The sequence below is a fragment of the Lactuca saligna genome, chromosome 7 (assembly GCF_052625555.1).
Source record: "Lactuca saligna cultivar CGN05327 chromosome 7, ASM5262555v1, whole genome shotgun sequence".
Classification (NCBI taxonomy): Eukaryota; Viridiplantae; Streptophyta; class Magnoliopsida; order Asterales; family Asteraceae; genus Lactuca; species Lactuca saligna.
In genome coordinates this window covers 10,482,241-10,508,998 of record NC_136423.1, presented here as the reverse complement: position 1 = coordinate 10,508,998, position 26,758 = coordinate 10,482,241, and the positions used below count along the sequence as shown (strand labels likewise).

The window sequence follows — 26,758 nt, the reverse complement described above, 5'->3', positions numbered from 1 at the left end:
AAAAAGACGATTTTTTTATTTTTTATTTTTTAAAATCAATTTAATTGGGCTTTCATCTTTTAGCCCACTTCAAATGGTTTTATGTTATTCGGTCAATCTAAAAACCAATTTTATGCTATTCAATTGGGTTTGGAAGACCAACTCAAAACTAGAGTTGCACAAAAGGATCTCGGGTTGAACCCAAAAAAAGACCGAGATTGGATCAGTTTAAGACTAGGCTGGATTGAAAAAAGATTGGTTAAGGCTATCCGAGAAAAGCCGGACTGTTCTGAGACTGGTCCACTGAACCGTTTCGAGACCGACACAAGACCGGTCCGAGACCGACCCAAGACCGGTCTGAGACCGATCTCAAAAAAGACTTCTAGCCAAAGTTCATAAATATATAATTTTTGTGTTAACTACACAATTTTTAATCACACACTATCTGACTTCATTTTTTTTTTTAATTAAATTTTAGTGTATCGTTTTAATAAAGTTTAATGTATTATTTTGATGCTAATCACATTTATTGAGGGAAAAACACAAAACTAAAACTAAAACTAAAACTAAAACTAAAAAAATCAACAAATACCAAAATCGGGCTGAAAAACCCGAAAACCCAAAAACCAAACATAAAAAGACACACGGAAATACTGCGAGACCAGACTGAAAAAGATTGAGACCGGTCCCAAAAAGGATCGGATCGAAAAAAGACCGTCTCGAGACCTAACAAGACCGGTCCGAAAAAAGATAGGAACGCTCTAAGGCCGACCACAAAAGTCCAGACCGTTTCGAGACCGATCCAAAACTGCAAATATGCAGGTGTACTCAAAACAAATTACGTCCCTGTTTGATAGATATCTTTCCAGCTTCAAATATATCTTTTTAGCTTAATGGACCGGAAAGACTATTTGATATACACAAAAAAATGGGTCTTTCCTAGAAAGCTCAAAAACCATATCTTTATGACTGAATAAGCTGGAAACACAATTATACCCCAAAATCTGTCTCTTTCTTTGTTGGATTATTAATTTCTTTTAAATAAATTAAATTTTTTTATTAGATTATTATATATTAATCAATATTAGTTTTAATATATAATATTTATGTATTAATTAATATTATTTTATTTGATTATCAATTTCTTTAAAATAATTCTTTTTTATTTCCTTTTTATGGATTACTTTTTAATGGATTATTATATATTAATAAATATTATTTATAACTATATAATATTTATATATTAATAAATATTATTTTATTGGATTATTAATTTCTTTTAGTTAATTTTTTCAAATCATTTTTATTGGATTAATCATTTTTATAGACAACACCACCATTATCCTAATATATTTCAAAAAAATAATTAATCCCACCACTATCAGACATAAAACATGTCAAGAATCACATATTGAGTTGTAAAAAAGTTATAATTTCTAGAACAAATAACAACGTAGCATCAACTTGAAAATAATAATAAAAAAAACTTAAAACAACTTAATCGACATTCTGTTTGGATTTCTAAATGATTATTGTGTAATTTTGATTTTGTATGACAATTTATATGTTTCGATAATTATTCAGTAACTTTATTCATCACAATATAGAAAATCATGGTAATATTGTCATTTTTCATTATTCAACTCAGTCAATCAGATGTATAATCAAACAAAATATTTTCTTTCCCAGTCAGAAAAGTTTCCGATACAACACTTTCACGTAAAAAAACTATTAAACGAGACCTAACTAAAAAAACGAAAAACAAAAAACCGCCCGATGCTCCCCCTTCTCAAATAACTATTGCATATTCTTCACGCCTTCGTCTTCTTAATCGAGTGTGCCAGGTGAGTGTCTCTCTCTCTCTCTCTCTCTCTATGCTATGTAGAACAATTGGGTGTCTTTTCCTACTGATTATCTTCATGCTTATTGAGAATCGATTTATGTGTTCTTCAAAAGATCCAGAGATGAATGTCCACGAACAATGGACAAGGCAAGGAGTGGTTCTCCTTTGGCATCCTTGGTTAATCGCCATGGTGATGCAATGATAAATGACCTTCCCTGCCCATGATTCCATGTCAAGAATCACTCCCACTTGTAAGATGGGTCTTCATGTGTTGTTGAAAGGCTTTGAAAGCTAGGCAATTCCAATATCAAAAACAAATTTGACCTTAATTCACCATTGGCAACATAAAATTCATGTTTCTTGAAGCTCTTGGTTATTGATATTGCACAGTATTAACACTTTCCATCTCTATCTCCATCTCGACTCTATCAGCCTCTCAGGCTCACGGTTTTCTTTTAAATTTATGATTTTTTAGGAGTTCACTCTTTATTGATAAAATTGAAAAGTCTAATTGCAATAAATTACAAGTAAAATACAATGGTGAACTTCAATATTGTATTTTACTTAATTTCATTGCAATTGGATTTTTGATATTATGTTAGAATTTGAAACTCACAGTGGCTTCTTCGAGTAATTCTCATCTAGGGTTATAATTCTTAATATCACATTGAAATTCTTTTGCTTTGACTAAATCTGTTTCTTCCACGTTTTCAGAATCTGCTCCTTGTTCTGAAGCTTTGGTGCCATCTTCATAAGCATCATTTCAATCATGGAAATCGAAGATTGGGAAGGTGGATCAAGTGATTCAGACATAACTGCACCTGATAGTGATAATGAGGACCATTGATATGCATATAGTGATTTTCCCAAGTTGCAGTTTAGGTGCTCTCTCTCTCATTTAACTCTTTCTCTTATCAAGTTTTCCTACAACATCGTGTGTAATTTTCTTATTTAGGAAAAATATATCAAAGGCTCGTTGGAAACAAGATTTGGGAATGGCTGAGATTGTTAGTAATAAAGGGAAATTGTGGACAACAACAGGGATAGTTCGTGGTGGGAAGCTATATAGTTTTCTTGAAGATACATTGTAAGTAAAAGGAGACAAAAAAACTTAATACTTTACAACTTGTTGGTTTCATGTTATAAAATGTTTGATAATGTGTAGGTTTTTGGCAGAGATAGGGGCATTGCATCTGTTAGATGATGAGGATAAATGTATTCTACTTGAAGATATTTATAAAAAGGTAGCAGAATGTAACGACCCGTTCCCGGTATGTTAATTCATTGGTAATTGTTGTAAGTTTTGCATGAGGGACTCGGCGAGTTCATAGCCTGACTCGCCGAGTAGGGTCGCGACTTCGAGCACGCGTGAGTCGGGGACTCGGCGAGTCCATATCCCTGACTCAGCGAGTCCATCCGTCTGGGTGAAACCCTAAATCCCCGGGTTGCCCACTATTTAAGTCACCTTATAGCCCCATTCTCGCCTCCCTCACCCTGAGAACACTGTGAGAGAAACCCTAATCCACCTTGAGAGCTTATAAGTGTTTTTGTGCCATTTTGTGAAGGTGTGAAGAAGGAGAAGACGAAAGGAGCAAGGAGAAGAGTTGTAGTGCAAAGATCCAAGGGCAAATCTGAGTTATTTGAGGTATTTTCGGATTTCCCCTCTTGTTATATGCTTTAAACCTCCATTAGAGCTCTCCTAGGATCTAGTTGATGCTTGTTCCAAGCCTTATGTTTGCATGAATGCCTTAATAAGTCGAGATATCTTTAGATCTGAATGATTGGGTGTTGTAGAGCCCAGATCTACTGCCTTTTTGGAGTTACTTTGCATATTAACCATAGATCTACCCATTTTGTGCATCTTTTAGCCTTATTTCCCTTATTCATGAGGTTGTACATGTAAAGTTGGAAACTTTACGTGGTAAATCAGCTTATTGGACTTAGATCTATCAATTGTATGTGTTGGATTCAAACAAAATCGAGTAAAAATCAGTTGCATGGCGGCAACTCGGCGAGTCGGGAAGTACGACTCGGCGAGTTGGGTCGCGAGTTCCCGATTCCTTCATTTTTATCAGTGTCAAGTGGATCCAGTGAGTTAGAGAGTGGACTCAGCGAGTTGAGGGTAGACTCAGTGATGGAGGGACTCGGCGAGTTGTTCATACAACTCGGCGAGTCCAAGGCAATCTTCTTAAGATCAAGAACAACTCGTCGAGTTTGTTCATACGGCTCGGCGAGTCGGATGAAGATTGTCTGAGTTCTTGGATCAAGTGGGTACTTGTCGAGTCGATGCCACACTCGACGAGTAGCAGCGTGCAGAACTGAGAAGTGAGAGTAGGACTCGGCGAGTTGGGCGGCCCAACTCGGCGAGTCAGCCCAAAAGAGAGTTGACTTTGACCAAGGGTAAAAGAGTCATTTTACCCCAAGCGCAGTGTTTAGTATTTGATTGAGTGTGTTTATGGACTTGTAGCCGAAGAGATTCAGGAGCAGCAACCGTTAGCTTCCCGAGCCACACACTCAGCAGCCAGCTTGCGAGGTGAGTTTCCTTCCAGTAGGAACGGGTCTAAGGCCACAATGCCGGCCCGTTCAGTTAGCAGTAGTTTCCGGATTTAGGTCCGATGCAGTAGCTAGTATGTTTGATGCCTTCGTGGCTCGAACAGGATTTGTGTGCTATGTTTTATGCGTTAAGTGTTATGTGTTCCGGTCTACGGCCCGATGTAGTATGCCGTATATGTGTTCATGCTAGTTGATGTGTTATGCTATGCCATGTTCAGTCAGTTAGTTCCGGACTTCGGTCCGATGCAGGGGACAAGGTCCCAGTCGGTTCCGGACTTCGGTCCGATGCAGTTAGTTCCGGACTTCGGTCCGATGCAGTTTCCGGGCTTCGGCCCGATGCTGTGGGCGAGGCCCAATATGTGTTTATATCTTAATGTATGGTATGTGGTAGTTTGGGGGAGCTCACTAAGCTTCGTGCTTACAGTTTTAGTTTTGGTTTCAGGTACTTCCGCAAGCAAAGGGAAGAGCTCGGGGTGATAGCATCGCATACACCACAACTTAGCTTTTATCCTGGGGATGGTTTTAGTTGTTTTGGATTTGACATATTATGACACCGTTTTCCGCACAGTATTTTATTATGATTGGGATACATCGCGTATGTTCTTTTTTGTTATGATACTCATATTATGGTTTTGATTATATTGAAAAACGAAATTTTTGGGTCGTTTCACAGAAGGTGTAGGTGGATCTTCATGGGAGTCATTTGAGGTTTACAGGCATCTTAAGTCATTAGGTTATATAATCAAGAGGCATGGTGTTTGTTAGAGCATAAAACATGGTAAAAGTGAAGAAAAAAGTTCTATAATAGAGTTGTTTAGTAGTATGGAGATAAATGAAGTGAGTAAAAGACTGGTTTTTGATGTTTATCCTCCAAATAGCAAGTTTAGAAAGTCAAATCCAGGCAATCTGATCTTTATTCTCTGCATAATTAGGTAAGATGACGACCTTATAAATGTTGGAAAATGAATTTTATTAATTTCCAAAAATGGGTTTTCTCCATTTTTAAGCACAAATTTAATACTCTAAATATAATCAAAACGGGTTATTGATTATATATTTGTGTTCTCCTCCGTGATATCTACGTTTTGATATATCACACGTCCAAAACGGATTAAAAATGAATGAGAAATCACTTCTCAAAGTAAGGCAATTGAAGAGAAGATAAAGGAGTTAAGTAGGTTTTTAAAACTCATCTCACATTGGTGGAGGAAGGAAAAAAATTTGATTTATAACTATAAAGACTAGCTACCTTTATAAGACTAATTAGAACCAATGTTCTCTTTTGCGTGCGCACACAGGGGGTGCAAATGCGAGCCAAATTGGCTTCAGACCACTGAACTTGTATGTGAGCGCGCATCCTTTGGACACAAATGCACCATTGGTCGACCATAAAAGTTCAAGGACCTTTTTTTTCTATTGCAAATTTCGGTTTTGATTCTTTGATTAATTTTCTTATTTAATTGTGACAGTTACGATTCCGTTTTAATGACATCAGTTACATTGGGTAGTATATATGCAATCCCTATGTGACCGGTTAAACACACCGAATGAAACGAAATCAATCTCTTCCTCTCTTACTCTCCTGCTTCGTCTTTTCTCCCTTGCTGCAATCAATGTATAATCCGGGCCACAATCAAGAACTTTATACTTTTGTTCTTTCGAACAATTTTGGGTTATATTTTCCTAACAATAAATTCATATTTTGTTATCTTTGATAAATAAATCATCCTAATTCATATTCTCAAAATTGTTTTTTTTTTTTTTTTTTTTTTTTTTTTTTTTTTTTTTTTTTGTCTATTGTAGTGGCAACCCACCAACCAAGAAACAGATTGAGGAACTTGAAGGACAATGTGAAAGCATTCCTCTGAAGTTTTGTTATGTTGAACATGGACGTGTAAGTTTCTTTTCTTTTAATCAAATTGAGTTTCTTGTTCTTTCTTGAAAATGAATTTACAACTGTTAGAATACAGATTCGAGATAGTGATTTTCTAAAGTTTCTATATACTTATTATATGTATATTTTATTTATTAGTTATTTGGATAGTGATTTTCCAAAGAATGTTATTTTTGGTGTTTCTTTGTTTGTTTTATAAATTGAAAGATATGTTGGTTTTGCTTAAAAATTATAACCATATGAAAATAAAAACAATAATACTACATAGTTAATGCTTAAATGCTTATCAAAGAGACTTACAAATTTCGAATATATTTTTTAAAATTATAACATGTTTTGTAATGGAATATATTAAAACAAAATATAAACTTGATAAAATACATATAAGTTTTTTTTAGATATAAAAAAAGTGTTTAAAAAAGAGAGTTTAGATATAAGACTTTTTAAACACCAAAAAACAAAAAGAAACAAATAAACGTGTATTTTGTTTAAAGTTAAAACGTATAATAACATTTCTAATTATATTTATTATATATATAACAAAAAAGGACTCAAAACAAAAAATGGGCTATATAACATTTTTATTCAATATTTATTTTTGTATATAACGAAAAATGGGCTATATAAGGTCTCAAACAAGATAAAACAAATAAACCGAGTGAGGTGATTGGGGAACATGTAGCTTAACCAAAACTAGAATGAAATTATTATCTGTCAACATTAAATTTAAGGATAAACCTGTCAATATACTAAAGTTTTGGGGCCAAAGTATGAAACCCAAAAAATATAGAGCTTAAATCTATCAACATATGAATGTTTTGTGGCCAAAGTATAAAACCCAAAAACTCTAAGGACGAAATCGGCAATATATGAAGGTCTTATTGTCAAAGTATTAAACATACAAAACTATCGCGACAAGCCTCAAACCCAAAGCTACTATGGCCAAAGTCTCAAACCCTAAAAATATACTATTGGGCTAAGGTTAGTTGGTTTTGAAACTTATTTCATGCAACGTACTTCCTTTTATAAGGCGATAATGAACAACCGGGTTAAATTAAAGGTTCGACCAAAATAAATATTAATGGCTTAAGTTAACTTACCATGTAGCATCATACAGTTTAAACGAGAGTAAAAAATGACCGTTTATGAGGTTAAATTAAAGATTCAACCAAAACAAATATTAATGGCTTAAGTTTATCATGTAGCATCATATTAGTTTAAACAAGAGTAAAATATGACCGTTTATAAATTAAAAAAATCAACGACTCCCGTTATAAATTAAGTATTTTGAGGCATGTTAAAAAACGATATTTGAGTGATATTTTTGGGAGACTTTCCATACGCTTTGGAAAATATATTTTGATATATAAATTATAACACATATTATTGAGTTTTATTGTATTGAACGTAAGTCCATAAACGAAAAGAATATTCGTCGAACTCTTCGACAGAAGTTTATTGAGTTTTATAGGCCTGTTAATTTCACAATTGGGCTGTGGCCCCTCCCGATTTCTCCATAGTCCAATTTCCAAACAAAAGACTGAAGCGACAAGAAGTGAAATCGACCCAGTTTCTGAGTTCTGTCCGAGGTCCGACAGTCCCCATCGACCATCGTCGCTGGTGCGTCGCTCGCTGTCTCCGACTCTCCGGCCTCGCCAATCGTCATTTACTGATCCACCGCAACAGCCACCACTCACCGGAAATCAGGTCTTTGTTCTTTCTTCTCCAGTTCTTCTCTTGTGATTTCTGATTTGGGAATCCGGGATTAGGAATTAAGAGTGTATGTAAGGGTCGTTCTTGACTTCTTTCTTCTCCGGTTCTCCTGTTGCGATTTCTGATTTGGGAATTGGGATTAGAAATTAGGAGTGTATGTAAGGAATTAGGACTACCGAATATGCTCCTGTGTTTCTTCGAGTAATTCTCATCTAGGGTTATAATTCTTAGTATCACATTGAAATTCTTTTGCTTTGACTAAATGTGTTTCTTCCACGTTTTCAGAATCTGCTCCTTGTTCTGAAGCTTTGGTGCCATCTTCATAAGCATCATTTCAATCATGGAAATCGAAGATTGGGCAGGTGGATCAAGTGATTCAGAGATAACTGCACCTGATAGTGATAATGAGGACCATTGCTATGCATATAGTGATTTTCCCAAGTTGCAGTTTAGGTGCTCTCTCTCTCTCTCTCTCTCTCATTTAACTCTTCTCTTATCAAGTTTTCCTACAACATCGTGTGTAATTTTCTTATTTAGGAAAAATATATCAAAGGCTCGTTGGAAACAAGATTTGGGAATGGCTGAGATTGTTAGTAATAAAGGGAAACTGTGGACAACAACAGGGATAGTTCGTGGTGGGAAGCTATATAGTTATCTTGAAGATACATTGTAAGTCAAAGGAGACAAAAAAAACTTAATACTTTACAACTTGTTGGTTTCATGTTATAAAATGTTTGATAATGTGTAGGTTTTTGGCAGAGATAGGGGCATTGCATCTGTTAGATGATGAGGATAAATGTATTCCACTTGAAGATATTTATAAAAAGGTTGCAGAAGGTGTAGGTGGATCTTCATGGGAGTCATTTGAGGTTTACAGGCATCTTAAGTCATTAGGTTATATAATCAAGAGGCATGGTGTTTGTTGGAGCATGAAACATGGTAAAAGTGAAGAAAAAAGTTCTATAATGGAAGTTACTGAGTCGTTTAGTAGTATGGAGATAAATGAAGCAAGTAAAAGACTGGTTTTTGATGTTTATCCTCCAAATAGCAAGTTTAGAAAGTCAAATCCAGGCAATCCGATCTTTATTCTCAGTATAATTAGGTAAGATGATGACCTTATAAATTCATATTTTGTTATCTTTGATAAATAAATCATCCTAATTCATATTCTCTGAATTGTTTTTTTTTTTGTCTCTTGTAGTGGCAACCCACCAACCAAGAAACAGATTGAGGAACTTGAAGGACAATGTGAAGGCATTCCTCTGAAGTTTTGTTATGTTGAACATGGACGTGTAAGTTTCTTTTCTTTTAATCAAATCGAGCTTCCTGTTCTTCCTTGAAAACGAATTCACAACTGATATAATACAGATTCGAAATAGTGATTTTCTAAAGTTTCTATATTCTTATTATCTGTCTATTTTATTTATTAGTTATTCAGATAGTGATTTTCCAAAGAATGTTATTTTTGGTGTTTTTTTTCTTGTTTTATAAATTGAAAGATATGTTGGTTTTGCACAATTCACTGTTGCTTCAAATCGTCTTATTATTGATGCACGTATGTTGGGTGTTAATGGTGTCATTGATATGATATGAAATCGGATCATTCCTATAAAAGTAAATGTTTTTATTTTTTTATTTTATTTTATTGTGGAGGCTTGCTCTAAATAAAATTGTATCTCTTGTGAACTTATTGGAGAGGTATACAAATTGACATGGTCTTGTGCGTGATATGTGGTTGTGATGTTCAAAGGCTTCTAAGTTATAGAGTGTGTTGGCTACTTAATGGGATGTTGATATTCTTGTTTTGTCTTACTTTCATGAAAAGCAATATGGATCGGTTAGAAAATTGAGGATTTCTGGCCTTTGATTGGTTTAAAAAGTTGTCTCAAGATTTGATTTACTCGAAACAAAAATTGATCCAGAGATGGTTTATAATTTATTGGGTTATTCACGACCATGTTCACTTTCTTAAAATAGCTACAATGAATTAATCACCATTTTTGTGGAAATGCAAGAAAATGAAAAGCAACAAAATATAGATTTTTTTTCATAACAAATTTATTGATTTTATTAATGTAAACAATTAAAGATGTGTTTGGTGTGTTTTTCAGACTGAAAAAAAAAAAAAAAAAAAATTAAAGGTGCGTGGAAAGCCTCCCCAAAGCGTATAATAATAGTAAAGCCTCGTGAACAAGGTTCTAAAAGCTTTATTAGATGTCATCGCTCTAAGGTTTGTATTAGTTGCCATGTTTTGATAAAATGTCACCTTAAGTTATATATATATATATATATATATATATATATATATATATATATATATATATATATATATAAACTTATAAACTATTAATTATATACAAAATTGCCGCTTTATAAACGACATGACTCCCCATAACTCGTAAAAGTTTGAATCTTGATATTGCTGCCAAGTCACGTCTAATGTTATTTAGAACGATGACCATGACTAATTTTGATATGATATTTCATTGTATAGCTATTTATTATACATAACATATTAATCAATGTTTTAAATTTTAAATCACCCATTGGTTTAGCAAACAGATTCAATCCTTTTTTTTTTTTTTTTTTTTTCATAAATATGGACAAAGAATAACTTCATTTCCCAGTTTTGAACATGATATTTGAAAAGGGATGTCAAAAACTTCTGTAAAACCCTGATTCCGAAAGAGATTATTATTATTATTATTTTTAATTTGGGGGCAGAGGTGGAGGCGGGAGTGAGATTAAATCCAGTTTTATTTTCGGGACCGGGGGTAGGAGTGGATATTTCCGTCCCGTACTCCTACGGGGGCATGTTTGTATATTTATATAAAAAATATATATTTGATATAAAAATATATACAGATAATAACAACACATTATCTAACTTTAGGATTTCTTAACTTTCTTCCACTTTATAACCTACGACGATACGATGATGAATTGAACATATATTTTTTGACATGTCGTACTATAACATCTTAACTCCGAGGTATAATTTTTAAAGCTTTGTATTCATTTTATTGAGGGAACTCGACGAGTTGGAGGCCCCAACTCGTTGTGTCGAACCTAGTCAGCCTGCGTGATTTATGATTTCTACTCGACAAGTTGGAGGACCCCAACTCGACAAAGTAGAGGTTCTGCAAGGAAACCCTAATTTTTAGGGTTTGCACCCTATTTAAAGGACCTTTAGTCCTTTCCTCCAGCCTCCATACCACCTTTTGACGGCCAGAAGCAAATCTAATCAATCCAAACCGTATTCTTGAGTGTGTAAGAGGCTAAAGTGTGTTTTGTTGCATTTGTTGAAGAAACTTGAAGATTTAAGAAGCTTGGAACGATAGGAAGCTTGTAGATCTAGTATCTACATTGGTTTGAATGTTATATATGCTATGATTAGTGATCTGTTAGATCGGTTTGAATGTTATATATGCTAACGTATGATATTTATGTGCACATGATTGTTGGATTGGGGGTTGGGTTGAGGCGGTCATGCTTTGTGCTCTAGGCCAACATACTTAGGGTGGATCGGATAGACTGCAGACCCGATTAGGGCGTATGTAACGCCCGTAGATCCGGGCTAGTCAATTTAGAGGCAATAGGGGTCGAAAATGACTTTTCAACAAAAGATTATTTATAATAAATAATCTTAACCAAGTTGTAGAATATGTCACAAGGTTTCCGTACATATAAAGAACGCCGAAATCCGAGTTATAACGAAGAAGTTATGGCCCGCCGAAGTTTTACGGCAAAACCGGCACGACACCGGGAGACGTAAATAGTGAATTTACGATAGAAGACTTTTTAGCCTTAGCAATCTAAACAAAAGTCGTAGAATATGTTAAACTAAGAACATCAATAAAAAGAACGCGCAAATCTGACTTCGTATGAAGAAGTTATGATTTTTCTAAGATTCGGCTTAGCAGTGCACGTCCCGAAACTCGAATTTTAGTTCGAGCGGTTTTTGGCTTACGCGACCTAAATGAGAGTTGAAGGTCTCATTAATAGGAACTCAACGGTAAAAACACAGACGAAAACGGAGTCCGGATGAAGGAGTTATGAACTCTTCGCGGTCATTTAACAGTCTAAACACCTCCTACTGTTAAATTTGAGATCGGTTGAGAATTAGCTGACGGAGTCTAAATGAAAGTTGTAGATCTTGATTTTACCTACGCGTGGATATAAAGAACGTCGAAAACGGAGCTCGTATGCGAAAGTTATGATTTTTCTAAGTTTGAAGGCTGATACGCGATAGGGGTGACGTGGCACCACCAGAATTGGACACGTGGCACCACCAGAAGGCCACCACATGGACCAACTCGGCGAGTAGGTCCCCCCTACTCGGCGAGTAGGCCAGTCAGCACCCCTATAAATAGAGGTGCCGGGTTCCATTCATTCACACACCTTCAACCTTCTTCTTTCTCTCTCTATACTCTCTCTCTAAGCTCCCTTAAGCCCCTAAAAGCCTAGGTAAACCCCCTAGCACCCGAAGGAAGCCCCGAGGCTCCCGGAGTCCCGAGAAAAAAGGTCTTTCGGCTTGGAAACGCTGCTCCAGCGAAGCCCGGTTTTGCGAGAAACCCGCTGTAAGTGAGCTATGCATACACTATCTTTAGTATAACTTATGTTTTAATATAGTAACATTATTAGGAACTTATAATGAGAATTTGGGCTATTATTATGAGTTATATTGAGTGTTATTTAACGCTTATATAATAATAATAATAATAGTCAGACTATTAATTAGTCACGGTTATCGTTAGACTAAACCCTAGTGGTACTGGTACTAGGTTTTATCGAAGGAATATCGTTTTGAGAGTATCGAAGCGCTGTCCGAGTGCTGAGTCACCACCTACTCAGGTGAGTGCATAGTTACTTTCATCTTACACATAGATATGAAGTATTTATTATATAATTTACGTGTTGTGAGTGCATGGTCCTTTTCATCTTACACATAGATATGAAGTATTTATTATATAATTTACGTGTTGTGAGTGCATGGTCCCTTTCATCTTACACATAGCTATGAAGTATTTTATATAAACTACGTGTTATGTGTGCATATTATCTGAATACTTGTTGTCTATAATGGATGAAGGTTTTATACATGTTTTAAAGAACTTAAACTGTATACGTATTTTATATATACGAATATGTTGGGTATGAGATGGGTAGATGAATGATGAGAGATAGAAGATGATGTGAGTATACATTGGCAGCTATAGACTTAGTGCCTACGGGACAAACACTGGTAGCTATGGACTTAGTACCTGTCAGACGTTGGTAGCTATGGATTTAGTACCTGTTAGGAGTTGGTAGCTATGGACTTAGTACCTATTTGTTAGACGCTGGTAGCTATGGATTTAGTACCTGTAGGAATTGGTAGCTATGGACTTAGTACCTGTTGAGCACGGGTAGCTATGAATTTAGTACCCGATGAGTAAGATATAGCAGCTATGGAATTAGTGCTTTACGAACGAATATCGGCAGCTATGGATTTAGTGCTAGTCCTAGAACCCTGGAAGTAAGGGACTTCGGAATAAACGAATGAAGGATAGATGACTCTTAGGTTAAATCCTTAAAGAGTAAAGAAGATAATGGGGATGGGTAATTGGGTTGATTGTTTGATTAAACATAATAATTATATTATTGTGGGTTGAAAACCCGATGTACTCACCAGGTTTCCCAACCTGACCCACTCAGTTTATGTATATCACAGGCGACGAAATGAAGTGACATTACACTGAGAGATTTAAAGAGATGTAGATCACTAGTGTAAATAATTGTAAGTTCTGTTTATGCTTATGTTTCTGTATTAACGATGACATCCCAAACGTTTTAAGATGAATAAAAATACGTTTCTTCGAAAATGTTTTAATAACGTATTTATCGTGTTTTTTTCTGGGAACAAATTCCGCAACCTTTTTATAAAATGAAGTACTCTGATTTTCACAAAGCATAAACAAAATCGGTCTTTTCTGGCCGTGATTTTGGGGATGTCACAGCGTACTAGTCAGGCCAAAGGCCCGACGAGCGGTCTGGATATACTAAAGGCTCTAAGAGGCGGTCCAGACGTGTCGATGGCTCGCAGAGCGGTTCAGGTAAACTGATGGCCCTGCGAGGCAGTCCAGTCAGGCTGATGGCTCATTATACATGCTGTTTATTTGTCTGCTATGATACAACTAAGACTTGTATAGTGTTGGTATTTTGGGGGAACTCACTAAGCTTCAGACTTATAGTTTTGGATTTTGTTTCGGGTACTTCAGATGATCGTGGGAAGGCGAAGGCGTGATCGTGCACCACCTTATATTTTTATGATTTGAATCTGGGATACTCTGAAATGAAACCATTTTGAAAACAAATTTGTAATAATTACTAGTTTTTAAATTATTTAAAAGTTTTAAATTGGCTTGAATTTTATGGATGTTACAAGTTGGTATCAGAGCCTTGGTTTGAGTGAATTGGAGGAAACACTCGTATGTATCCAGTCTCAAACCAAGGACAAGATTTTAAAATGATTTTCTTCAAATGGTTTTTAAAATACGAAAGGAGGATGCGAAGTGTACGATCAAACGGTGTCAGTAAGTAGACCCCAAAATACCTTACAGATTATTTGATTTTGTGATATGTTAGAACAACATGTTAGTACTAGGCTAGGGATCTTCGGGAATTGCATGATATATTTGCCTGTTTATATGATGCCTAATAGCCTAGGGTTTTTCCTTATATGAAATTGATATCATTACTATAGTTGCTTAGTGTATGCATCACGGTCGTACATAATTAAGATTTTATAGCCTGAGAATGTTTGTTTGGCCTTATTTCATGTTCTTGTTTGATGAAGGGCATAGGGTAGGATCATGTATTCGAAATTTTGTAGGGTCCAACGTTATGTATGGCTAGCATACACGAGTGCTATAGGGTTGGTGGAAGTTTCATGGGTGAGCTATGCAGGGTCGTTCGACCAGTTATAAAATATTTAGCCTTCCTCTAGGAATGAGGAGTGAGCGCTCGCTATGCTTATGTATATTGTTAGGGCGTTATGATGATACTTGAGACAAATATGGGTAGGTGTGGAAGGTAATATGGGTCCGTACTACTGAAAGCACATGACCCATAGATGTAGCAAGGAAGTCACAACCCCTAGGGTTTAGATGGGAGTTGGTTCCCCATTATTTATGCGGATTATTTGATATATTCCTGGTGTATTTTCAGTATGGTGGTTACGAGGAGATTGAGACTAGATCCGGGTCAGGAGCAGAAGCTGGCAGCCAGGATAGGCGAGCATTGACAGAGGATCCCGTCACGCATATCATCCGGGAGGAGGTGGTCGATATTGTCAGGTGTCAGATTCCGGAGATGTTTGGGTCTATCAAGACTGCCATGATGGAGTATTTTGATGACAAATACGCAATCATTACCGAGACTACGGCTGTTACAACCTCTACAGCCGTGGCGGCTACGGGTACGGGGGCAGGTCGAACTTTTCAGTATCGGGACTTTGATAACACAAAGCCCATGACTTTTAATGGGATTCAGGACCCGATTGTAGCCATGAGGTGGTTTTCTGACATGGATGAATGTTTCTTCACGTGCTTATGTCCTGCTGAAAAAAAGGTCAGATGTGCCCTGAACATTCTAAGGTCCAAGGCTAAGGACTAGTGGAGGTTGATGACAGGGTTGTACATTGATGATTAGAGGACTACGGGTACTTGGGATCAGTTTAGGGATATGTTACGCGCTCACTACATTCCGCGGGTCGAACGAGAGGGTTAGCTCAGGAGTTCTTAGAGTTGAGACATGATGTTGAGACGGTGACGAAGATCACCCGTATGTTCACTGAGAGGGTGATGTTCTGCCTGGAGTTTGCTTCCGAGCAGGTACAGATGACACGTTTATCTTAGCATGCTCAAGACTGACATCTGTCAATTTGTTGCTACTGAATGTTGTGATACGCTGTTGAAGTTACAGGAGGCCACTAGGCGTCGTGAGATTGAGATTGAGTTACAGTTACGAGAGCAGAGGCAAGCCCCGATGCAGTCATAGCTGTCGCCAAAGCGGTCTAAGATCATTGATTCTAGGTCGGGAGGCCAGCATGGCCGCACTTGTGGCAAGTGCGGGAAGGGGCACTCGGGGGCATGTAGATCTAGTAGTGCGTGCCACAAATGCGGCAAGGAGGGGCACGTTGCGAGGGATTGCCGAGAGCTAGCCCTGACTCAGGATATGAGGATATGCTACCACTGCCATCAGGTTGGTCACATGAAGACTAACTGCTCACAGCTCGTTTCCAGGGCTCGATAATATATTCAACACGAGTGTGTGGGTTATTTAGCGTATGTGGTGGATACGCGGGTCAGGGATTAGACCTCAGTTTCAGAGGTTCCAGTAGTCAGGGAGTTCACTAACGTGTTTCCAGATGAGTTTCCCGGAGTGCCTTTGGAGAGGCAGGTCGAGTTTAGGATCATCCTAGTGCTAGGTGCAACCCCTATCGCCAAGGAACCGTACCGATTGGCACCACCAGAGATGCAGGAGTTGTCATCACAGCTGCAGGAGCTGCAGGGCAAGCATTTCAGTCGTCTGAGCAGTTCTCCGTGGGGAGTGCCGATTCTCTTTGTCAAGAAGAATGACGGTTCACACCGGATGTGCATTGACTATCGGGAGCTGAACAAGTTGACGGTGAAGAACCGATATCCACTCCTGAGGATATATGATCTTTTCGATCAGTTTCAGGGAGCATCTTGGTTCTCTAAGATAGACCTAAGGTCCGGGTACCATCAGGTCAGGGTAAGGGATGAGGACGTGGAGAAGACCGCGTTCTAGACTTGTTTTGGACATTACGAGTTCGTGGTGATGCTGTTTGGGCTCATCAAAATCGTTTTTATATGATAAAATCTGAATCTTATTGTTTCTATGTGATTATCCTTACCAAAACAAAAGATAATTTCAAATTGGTTGAATAATAATTTCCTTATACGATAAAAGTTAATTATTTAGATTATTTGGTGAATTATATTGCAAATAAAATAGATTAGGTCAAATATAGATAATCATAAAATTAATTGTTTAATTTTGAATTATTTGCTATTTGATCCTTTATGTTTTGAAAAGTTTAAAATTTGTCCTAAAGTTTTGAAATTTAAAATTTTGATTAAAAGTATAATTTTGAATTATTTAAATTCTAATTCCTAAATTTTTGAAAAGTTTCAAAATTTTTCCTCAAGTTTTGCAATTTAAATTTTAATTAAAAGTTTAGTTTTAAAAATGTTAAATTCTAAAACCCTAATTTTTGAAAAAGTTCAAATTTCACCCTTATGGTTTTATTAAATTAATTAAGTGTATAATTAAAAGAGAGTTAATAAATCCATTGTGATATGGTTTACATTTAATTAAACTAAAAGTGAAATTTATTAAATTAGACTACCTAGTACTTTAAAAGTATAAAATGATGGGTTTTGGTCATAAGACATCCTATGTGCTCATACAAACCCTAATGCTAGGATCTAGGTTTCTCTATTGTACATGCTTTGAATCCAAGACAATAAACCCTAATTCTAACATATGGAAATCGACATTAACATATAATTAGGTTTAAGAACATACCTTGATTGTTATATAGCAATAACAATCCTAATTCCTCCTTGTATTGACTTTGGAATGCTTAGAGTCACAAGTGTCACTCCTCTAATGGCTCACAAACACCATAAGCAAGAGGATGAAGAGGAGAGAGGTTGGAGGCTGCCAAAAACTTGTGTAAACCCTTACAAGAACATTAGCCACATTTTTGAGCCATAAGGGGTCTTTATATAGTTGGGCTATTAGGGTTATCTAACAAGGAAACCCTAATTTGGATGCTTAAGCCCTAAGCAACCCATAGACTCCTTTAATTAAACCCATGGGCGATTTCCTTATGGGTTTCCCATTAGAATTCGTCCACCCCTTAATATAAGGCAATCCATGGCCCAAATTGCAATTGTCCTATAATTACAATTCCAGTCCCTTAAGTTTAATTAGTCTCTTTTAGTCACAAAACTAATTACCAATTAATTATTGACTAATATTAATTAAACAATATGATTTCTCCTTTAATATATTATTCCCATAATATATTAATAAATCATATTTAATCCTTACTCTCCATAATTCATCCTATCAAGTTGCTTTGGTGAAGGCAACCCAAAAGGACCATGCACCATCGGGTCAAGTACATACCAAAATAGTTATGGACTTAGACACTAATCCAACAGTCTCCCACTTGGATAAGTCTAACAACTATTCTGCGTATGACTTCAGATCCTGATCTGCAATCGTAGCTTTCCAAAGCCGCTGTCAACTCTGATCATATCAGATACGCGTGTCCTTAGATAAGGGATCATATATTCCTCCATTCTAGATATCGTATGAGATATGATTTCAAATCATTCTCTTTGTACTATATCTCGATTTCCGATTTATGACAACAGACTAATTGAACAAATCAAATTAGCCCTAGCCCGGCCGAGCATTTACGTATGTCATCACTAAACCATCGAGGGGCCCAAAGATATCGCTTTTATCCTACTTTGGATAAAAGGAACGGATAAACTTTGATACAATGCTCGCTTGCACTCACTCACCGAATTACACACAACAATATGTTTTATAACACCAAGTTACTGGTGCGTTTACATATTATCAATGTGCAACCGATTTGCAAGATACAACTCACACATCTCGGTTTCAAGAATATAAGATATTATCGTCTCACTAATCACTCGTGATAGTGATCCGAGTGAGCGTGGGTTTAATCCAATGCTCAAATCATATTCATAAGCACTCATGAACGTTGCAGTAAACATTTGCTTATGTCTAATACTTTTCTAGACAATCCACACACCAATTCATGACAGTCTTCATTCATATCTACTTCCAACATATGAACGACTGTGGCCCGCTTGAATAATCCGATTATTCTTAATAAACTCAATTATTCTGGAAGTCAAAACATGCAAAGTGAAACACAAGAATAATACTAATCCCATATGGCCTCAAACCTTTGAGTATAAACAAAACACGTTTTATTTATCACCATATCGATTACTCATTATTTGTCGTTTCGGGTAATCAACTTCTTACTTGAATTCCAATACTTGTCCCATGCTCCTAGCATGCACACAATGTTTACCTATGGTTCTTACTTTTGTGAAATAGACAAATTGAACACATTTCCAATCATTCTCATTTTACAACTCCAAATCCATTTTCTTAAGTGCAAGAATATCAAATTCTCGCTACTTATAGAATATGCTAGATTCTAACACTTTATGCAACGATCCTTTCGTAATGTCACTGCACCAAAGTCACAAAGACTATTGCCAATGATATTACAAAGTTCTCTATCGGAGATTGTTACAAGACAATTCCTTAGATATGATGTCTCTCTCTCAAAGTACATTCCTTTGAACATCCTTTTGCATAAAAGTTTCTAATCTAGACATAGATTTTCAATATTCAATTCCCAATATAGATACATTTCCATATTTTCCATATGACAACTTATTTTTAATAGAATCTTATCTATTCCTAATAATGTCGATATGGTCCATCCAATATGGAAACATTTCCATAATTTCCAATACTATACTTCCAACTACTCACAAGCGACCAATCCTCGTCGAACTTTGGATTGTCCTTTGATAGTTGTTTAATTATTTTAGTCAAAACCAATTCTAGTCCCTTTTCCCTCTCAATGCGCTAGACATTTGTAAAATTTTAGAATGGTCAAACATTAAAGCATTTGCAATCAATACTATACCCGAAGCGTATGGGACATGATGCACAATGTTTTATTTGCTATGTTCTCAAAATTCGAATTGTGAAGAGGAATGCCGTAATCATAATCGAAATTTTAAGAACACACTATGTACCCTTGACTAAATTTATTAACATTCCATAACCTAATCCTTTAGATTTGAAATGAAGCATAATATTCTCTCCCTTAATTATAGCAAAACAACTTTATAACCCTTACTACTTTGCAAGGTTTAACTCTTGTTTTCTATAATTAATATTGCCAACTTTGCAATACGTGCCTTAATAATCATACAATCATAACATTTATGCTCCCACTATCATGATGATTATTATAAAACATAACACTTATGCTCCCACTAGCTTCGACATGTATTTATAAACATCTTAACTTTCAGAAAAACAATACTTATTGAATTTCTTAAGTTCATGTTTCTAATACTTAGTGCTTTGATAATCTTTTATCAAGGCTTCTTGAACTTATACACCTTTGCCTTAGATAGTTTATATGTGCGTCTTAACAATTAAGACTAATTGCCAAACCTCACAATTCAAATTATGGAAAGGGATACCGTAACCATGACTGAATTCGAGAATGCAATTTTACAATCACTATCTTTTAAAATCTTTCTTAGTGAAAGCATTTCCTCACAATCATTTTCATGAAGGAGGAAATATTATGACACTTAGATTTAAACTGTGTATGTGTTCCTATCCATGTGAATTTGTTAAAACTAAAGTTTACGACAAATTCAAACTCATATGGATCGAACTTCCTTAATCTTGATTTCTTGCCTTATGGTAGCACAGCTGCCCACCACGTCTTCCAAGTAGTTAAGCAGCTCACCTTTTCCTATCAATGTACTTTCCATTGATCAAGGTCCTTGCCTTTTATGCATTCAAATGAGAACTCATAGGACTCATATGCATAATTAACTCGATTGGATTGGCACAGAAATAAAATAATGTCTTTACGATAGGTTGTAAACCTCAACTCGTGTGCCAGTGATGATCGATAAGGTTTATTTGATTTATTCTTGAAACTTTTCGAGACCATTAAGACTCCCACTGACTCCTTGACATATAAGATTCTTTTGTCAATAAACATTTCTTGACAAACAAATTTTCAAGAGTTAGTGTAGCTTGTATCAAAACACTTCATAAATTGTCATAGTTGGTCTTTGTCTCATCCAAGACATCACAACTTTCCACATTTGATGAATGTTATAAACCTTTGATACTTTTCACTCATTGTCACAATCTTAACTTTAAGACTTGTTATTGGAACGAAGTATGATTGTCTTCTTGATTTGACCATTTCATCAATCTTTGATTCCTCTTCTTGGACATACAATTGTACCAAGACTCACTTAGAGGATCAATTGAGATATGGTTCTAAATCATTAAGACCTATCATAAAGCATAAAAGCTACTCTCCCTTCTTCTTAGAATGGAGAAACTCTTATCTTTCTGCCTACTTGATTCTTCTTATTCGTTTTGCTATTGATCTAAACCCTTTAATCAATTCAAAATTACACTTAATCTTGTAAGTGTAATCATATTTACTAAGCCTTTAGTAAATCATGACGAATATATTTGTTACTCTTATGGTGAACTTGATCAACACACAACTTTGTGTACTCGATCTCCTAGTCCTTCACTTGACACTTTGTCAATGAATTAGTCTAATTTCCAAATACGAAATTTCTCATTCATCGTGCATCCACATTGCATGATTCCAAGTTTCTGTCCAATTGAAACTTGGGCGATGAGAAACTCTCCCTATTTGGTAAATTCTTGACATTTCCATAAATAACATAACTAAGAATCATATCCATTCGTTGTAGAAATATGCAAACATCAATTTTCACATAACGATTTCATTGCAAGGAAGTAAACAAAATAAATAAGTCAAACAAAATTTATTTTATTTATAAAAGCAGCGGAAAAACATTTGTCCTTACGATGCAAAATCTATTGAAAACTATGTAAAAAGAAAATTTCTAACAACTCTATCATAACTATCTAAGCTCAAAATCCAATCTTCAAGTCCATGCGATCAAGATCCATCTCTTGTGATTAGATTCATCTTGCTCTCTTATCAAGCTTCCTTTCTTTTCACCGATCCTTCAAAACATTCAAATGCAATCTTATCACATCATGTATTAAGAATCAATGAATAGGAACTTAATGGAGTTAGATAGTGGATTCTTTCCTAAAGCGTAGTCATACTTTTGACTCTCCCATCTCTTAGATCTCTTAGGTAAGTAGGGCAACTTCGTCTCCAGTGCCCCTTCTCTTGGCAATAAAAACAAATTGACTCCTTTGGAACAACACGTGGAACTACTTCAGACATCGCCTTTCTCTTATGATCAAACTTTTTGATCATTGCATGTCTTTCATTGCCATTGTCTATATCCATAGAGGTCTTGAAGGCAGATTCACCAATCAACTTTGCTTTTCTATTGCGCCAAACCATTGCTGATTCAGCAGCAATAAGCATGTAGGTGAGATCTATAAGTGTCACGTCGTGGTTCATCATATAGTACTCTCTTACGAACTCACTATACGAGTTAGGAAGTGACTGAGGAACCCAATCAACAGCCATCTCTTCACCGACAACGGATCCCATCATTCTTAACCTATCAATGTGTGACTTCATCGCTAAGACGTGTGCACACACCGACTTGCCCTCTTTATGTTTACTTGCCAAAAAGGGCTTGAGTGATATTGAACCTTTCAATTTTACAATCTTGTGGGTTAGGGAGAATAATTGGAGGAGGAGGAGGAAGTGAAGCATGATTTCTTGTTCCTCGATCGAATCGTGGAATATCATCTTCATGTGGAATGCTTGTTCCACGGGATTTGAGAAGACCATAGTTGTCGAACTTTGACATCGGGAGAAAAACGAATTCAAGTTAGTTGATTGATTGAGTCCTTGGTAAATCACCCAAATGAAATTCCAAGGCTAGGACCCAACACAATATCCTACAACTCGGGAGAGGGATGCTGTAACCCAAATTGCAGAACATTTGAAGGTAAGTGAATGACGATTCACTAGTTTCCACCATGAAAAACGAAAAAGAAATTTAAGTTTTAAATCTATGAAAACTCCTAGATCCTTTGAGATTCATTGAACATTTCAATGGCATGTTTAAATCTCGATATGCCCCTATTGTTTGTGACTGGGATGCCGAGGATCACAAAGCGGGTGTGAATAACCATGCAAACTACATGGTGCCCTCACATGTTACAATCACCTATTCGATGTGCCGGTAAACCACACACGCTCCACCGAACTATGACAAACATTGAGTCACCCTTTGCTACCTTTGCTTAGAACCATTTAGTGTGCCGGTAAACCACACACGCTCCACTAACGTCTTCGCAAGGGCACAAAGTGTAATTTCATGGAATTGCATCAATTCACTTTTGCCTAAGTAACTAAGATTGGGATTTGAAAAACATTTAGTTACTTTGTATTTCATTATACTTATAATGGAAGGTTTCGTCCTATCCTACCCGTTCGGCTAACGACCCTCCACTAGTCAAGAGTGCGGTGGGTAAGAGTGGATACCCATTCAATCGCCATTTTATAGGCAATTTCCTTAAACACCCCTTATAGACCAGCTTCGTGAATGAGGCCTACTAACGGTAAGACTGACTTTTACTCATACATATATATAATGTTAGACTTTTAATGTTATATATAGTATAGGGTGTATTTTATACTTTTAAAATACTATATGGTTAACTTTAACAATTACACTTTTAATTCAATTAAAAAGTTAACCTAAACTTTTATGGATTTATTAAATCTCTTTTAATTATACACCTTAATTAATTAATAAAACCATAAGTGCGTGATTTGAACTTTTCAAAACATTACTAGAGTTTTAGAATTTAACATTTCTAATTAAACCTTTAATCAACTTTTAAATTCCAAAACTTGAGGGCAAGTTTTGAAACCTTTTTCAAAACATTAGGGTTTTAACTATTTAAATTTCAAAACTTCAAAACTTTTGGGTTCAAATTTAAACTATAAAACCTAAAGGGGAAAATATGAAACCTTTCATAACAACAAGGATCAAATAACAAATAATTTTAAATTAACATTTAATCACATAATTATCCATATTTGATTTATTTAATGATTTCTTGCTAAACAATTTATCAATTTATTCAAAATAATTAATCAATTATCTTATAAATTGATAATTATCTTTAATTAGATCAAGAATATAGTCATATATATCATAAAATCGGATTTATATTGATCTAACATGATAAGGTAACTATCCTAATACAAAAATAGCAAGAAATCCCGAGATAAGCATTATCTGACGAGTTGACTCGTCGAGTCAGGCATGGACTCGTCGGGCATGGACTCGTCGAGTCTGCATGGACTCGGCGAGTTCAGCCATGGACTCGGCGAGTCCAGCCTCCACAATCCAAAAAATCGAATTTTTTAGTTATACAATGCATCAATACAATTGAAACCAAGCTAGGCTCTGATACCACTGATGGGTTTTGGTCATAAGACATCCTATGTGCTCATACAAACCCTAATGCTAGGATCTAGGTTTCTCTATTGTACATGCTTTGAATCCAAGACAATAAACCCTAATTCTAACATATGGAAATCGACATTAACATATAATTAGGTTTAAGAACATACCTTGATTGTTATATAGCAATAACAATCCCAATTCCTCCTTGTATTGACTTTGGAATGCTTAGAGTCACAAGTGTCACTCCTCTAATGGCTCACAAACACCATAAGCAAGAGGATGAAGAGGAGAGAGGTTGGAGGCTGCCAAAAATGTGTGTAAACCCTTACAAGAACATTAGCCACGTTTTTGAGCCATAAGGGGTCTTTATATAGTTGGGCTATTAGGGTTATCTAACAAGGAAACCCTAATTTGGATGCTTAAGCCCTAAGCAACCCATAGACTCCTTTAATTAAGCCCATGGACGATTTCCTTATGGGTTTCCCATTAGAATTCGTCCACCCCTTAATATAAGGCAATCCATGGCCCAAATTGCAATTATCCTATAATTACAATTCCAGTCCCTTAAGTTTAATTAGTCGCTTTTAGTGACAAAACTAATTACCAATTAATTATTGACTAATATTAATTAAACAATATGATTTCTCCTTTAATATATTATTCCCATAATATATTAATAAATCATATTTAATCCTTACTCTCCATAATTCATCCTATCAAGTTGCTTTGGTGAAGGCAACCCAAAAGGACCATGCACCATCGGGTCAAGTACATACCAAAATAGTTATGGACTTAGACACTAATCCAACATAAAATACACCCTTATACTATATATAACATTAAAAGTCTAATATTATATATGTATAACTTAAACAACCAATCTTATCGATAGTAGGCCTCATTCACGAAGCACATCTATAAGGGGGGGGGGGGGTATAAGGTTATGACCTATAAAATGGTTGTTTAATGGGTTTCCACTCTCGCCCACCGCTTCCTTGATTGGTGGAGAGACATTAGCCGAACGGGTAGGATAGGGCAAACCCTTTCCATTAAAAAGTATAATGAATTATGAAGTAACTAAATGTTTTACAAAACTCCCAATCTTAGTTACTTTAGGCAAAAGTGAATTTGATGCAATTCCATGAAATTGCACTTTGTACCCTTGCGAAGACGTTAGTGGAGCGTGTGTGGTTAACCGACTCACTAAATGGGCTCTAAGCAAAGGTGGCAAAGGGTGACTTGATGTTTGTCATTGTTCGATGGAGCGTGTGTGGTTAACCGGCACATCGAATAGAGGTGACTGTAACTTTAGGGGCGCCATGTAAATTTGGATGGTTATTCACACCCTGTTTTGTGATTCTCGGCATCCCGGGCATAAATCGAGGGGAATATCGAGATTTAAACATGTCATTGAAAAGTTCAATGAATCTTATAGGATTTAGGAGTTTTCAATACATTTAAAACTTAATCTCTTTTCGTTATTCATGGTGGAAATTAGTGAATCGTCATTCACTTACCTTCAAATGTTCTGCAATTTGGGTTACGGCATCCCTCTCCCAAGTTGTAGAGTATTGTGTTGGGTTCTAGCCTTAATATCTCATTTGGTTGATTTATTAAGGACTCAATCAATCAACTAACTTGATTCTCCCGTTTTGTAGATGTCAAAGTATGACAACTATGTTCTTCCCAAATCCCATGGAACAAGCCTTCCATATGAAGATGATATTTCGTGAATCGATCTAGGAATAAGAGATCATGCTTCACTTTCTTTACCTCCTCATATTGTTCTCCCTAACCCACAAGTTCAAAGGCTTGAAAAGTTCAAGCTCACTCAAGCCATGTTGGCAATGAAACATGAAGATGGAAAGTCAGTGTGTGCACACGTCTTAGAGATGAAATCAGGAGCTGGCTGTTCACTAGGTTCTTCAGTTACTTCCTGACTCATATAGTGATTGTTTGATTGGGGGTTGGGTTGAGGCGGTCATGCTTTGTGCTCTAGGCCAACATACCCACGACGGACCACATAGACTCCAGACCCGGTTAGGTTGTACTAGTCAGGCCGAAGGCCCGACGAGCAGTCCGGATACGCTGAAGAACCTGAGAGGCAGTCCAGACGTGTCGATGGCTCAGAGAGCGGTCTAGATAGACTGATAGCCTTGCGAGGCAGTCCAGTTAGGCTGATGGCTCATAATGCATGCTGTTTATTTGCCTGCTATGATATAGCTATGATTTGTATGGTGTTGGTATTTTGGGGGAACTCACTAAGCTTCAAAATTACAATTTTTGATATTGTTTCAGGTACTTTAGATGATCGCGGGAAGGCAAAGGCGTGATCGTGCACCTCCTTATGTTTTTATGATTTGATTACAGAATACTCAGACATGAAACCATTTTGAAAACGAATTTTTAATAATTATTAGTTTTTGAATGAATTAAAAAGTTTTAAATTGGCTTGAATTTTACGGATGCTACACGTACTTTTTT

General features: G+C 36.1%; 1 protein-coding gene, 1 long non-coding RNA gene and 1 pseudogene across 3 annotated transcripts; all 3 read left to right on the top strand.

Moving 5' to 3' along the window:
• Positions 1 to 2,778: 2,778 nt before the first annotated feature.
• On the top strand, positions 2,779 to 6,317 carry LOC145006652 (uncharacterized; annotated as a pseudogene). The gene is made up of 5 exons (XR_013662965.1): positions 2,779 to 2,909; positions 2,988 to 3,076; positions 5,052 to 5,307; positions 5,845 to 5,901; positions 6,161 to 6,317. The product of XR_013662965.1 is annotated as an uncharacterized LOC145006652 (transcript).
• Positions 6,318 to 7,835: 1,518 nt separating this feature from the next.
• Positions 7,836 to 9,373, top strand: LOC145003908 (uncharacterized). Its single transcript, XM_078962812.1, has 5 exons — positions 7,836 to 7,976; positions 8,268 to 8,435; positions 8,520 to 8,651; positions 8,731 to 9,084; positions 9,184 to 9,373. Exons 2-5 carry the CDS (start codon positions 8,323 to 8,325, stop codon positions 9,320 to 9,322), a joined length of 738 nt encoding a protein of 245 aa, XP_078818938.1. The 5' UTR covers positions 7,836 to 7,976; positions 8,268 to 8,322; the 3' UTR covers positions 9,323 to 9,373.
• A 726-nt stretch (positions 9,374 to 10,099) lies between these two features.
• Positions 10,100 to 26,721, top strand: LOC145006063 (uncharacterized). The gene is made up of 2 exons (XR_013662761.1): positions 10,100 to 10,212; positions 26,573 to 26,721. It is a non-coding gene; the product is annotated as an uncharacterized LOC145006063 (long non-coding RNA).
• The last annotated feature ends 37 nt before the right edge of the window (positions 26,722 to 26,758 follow it).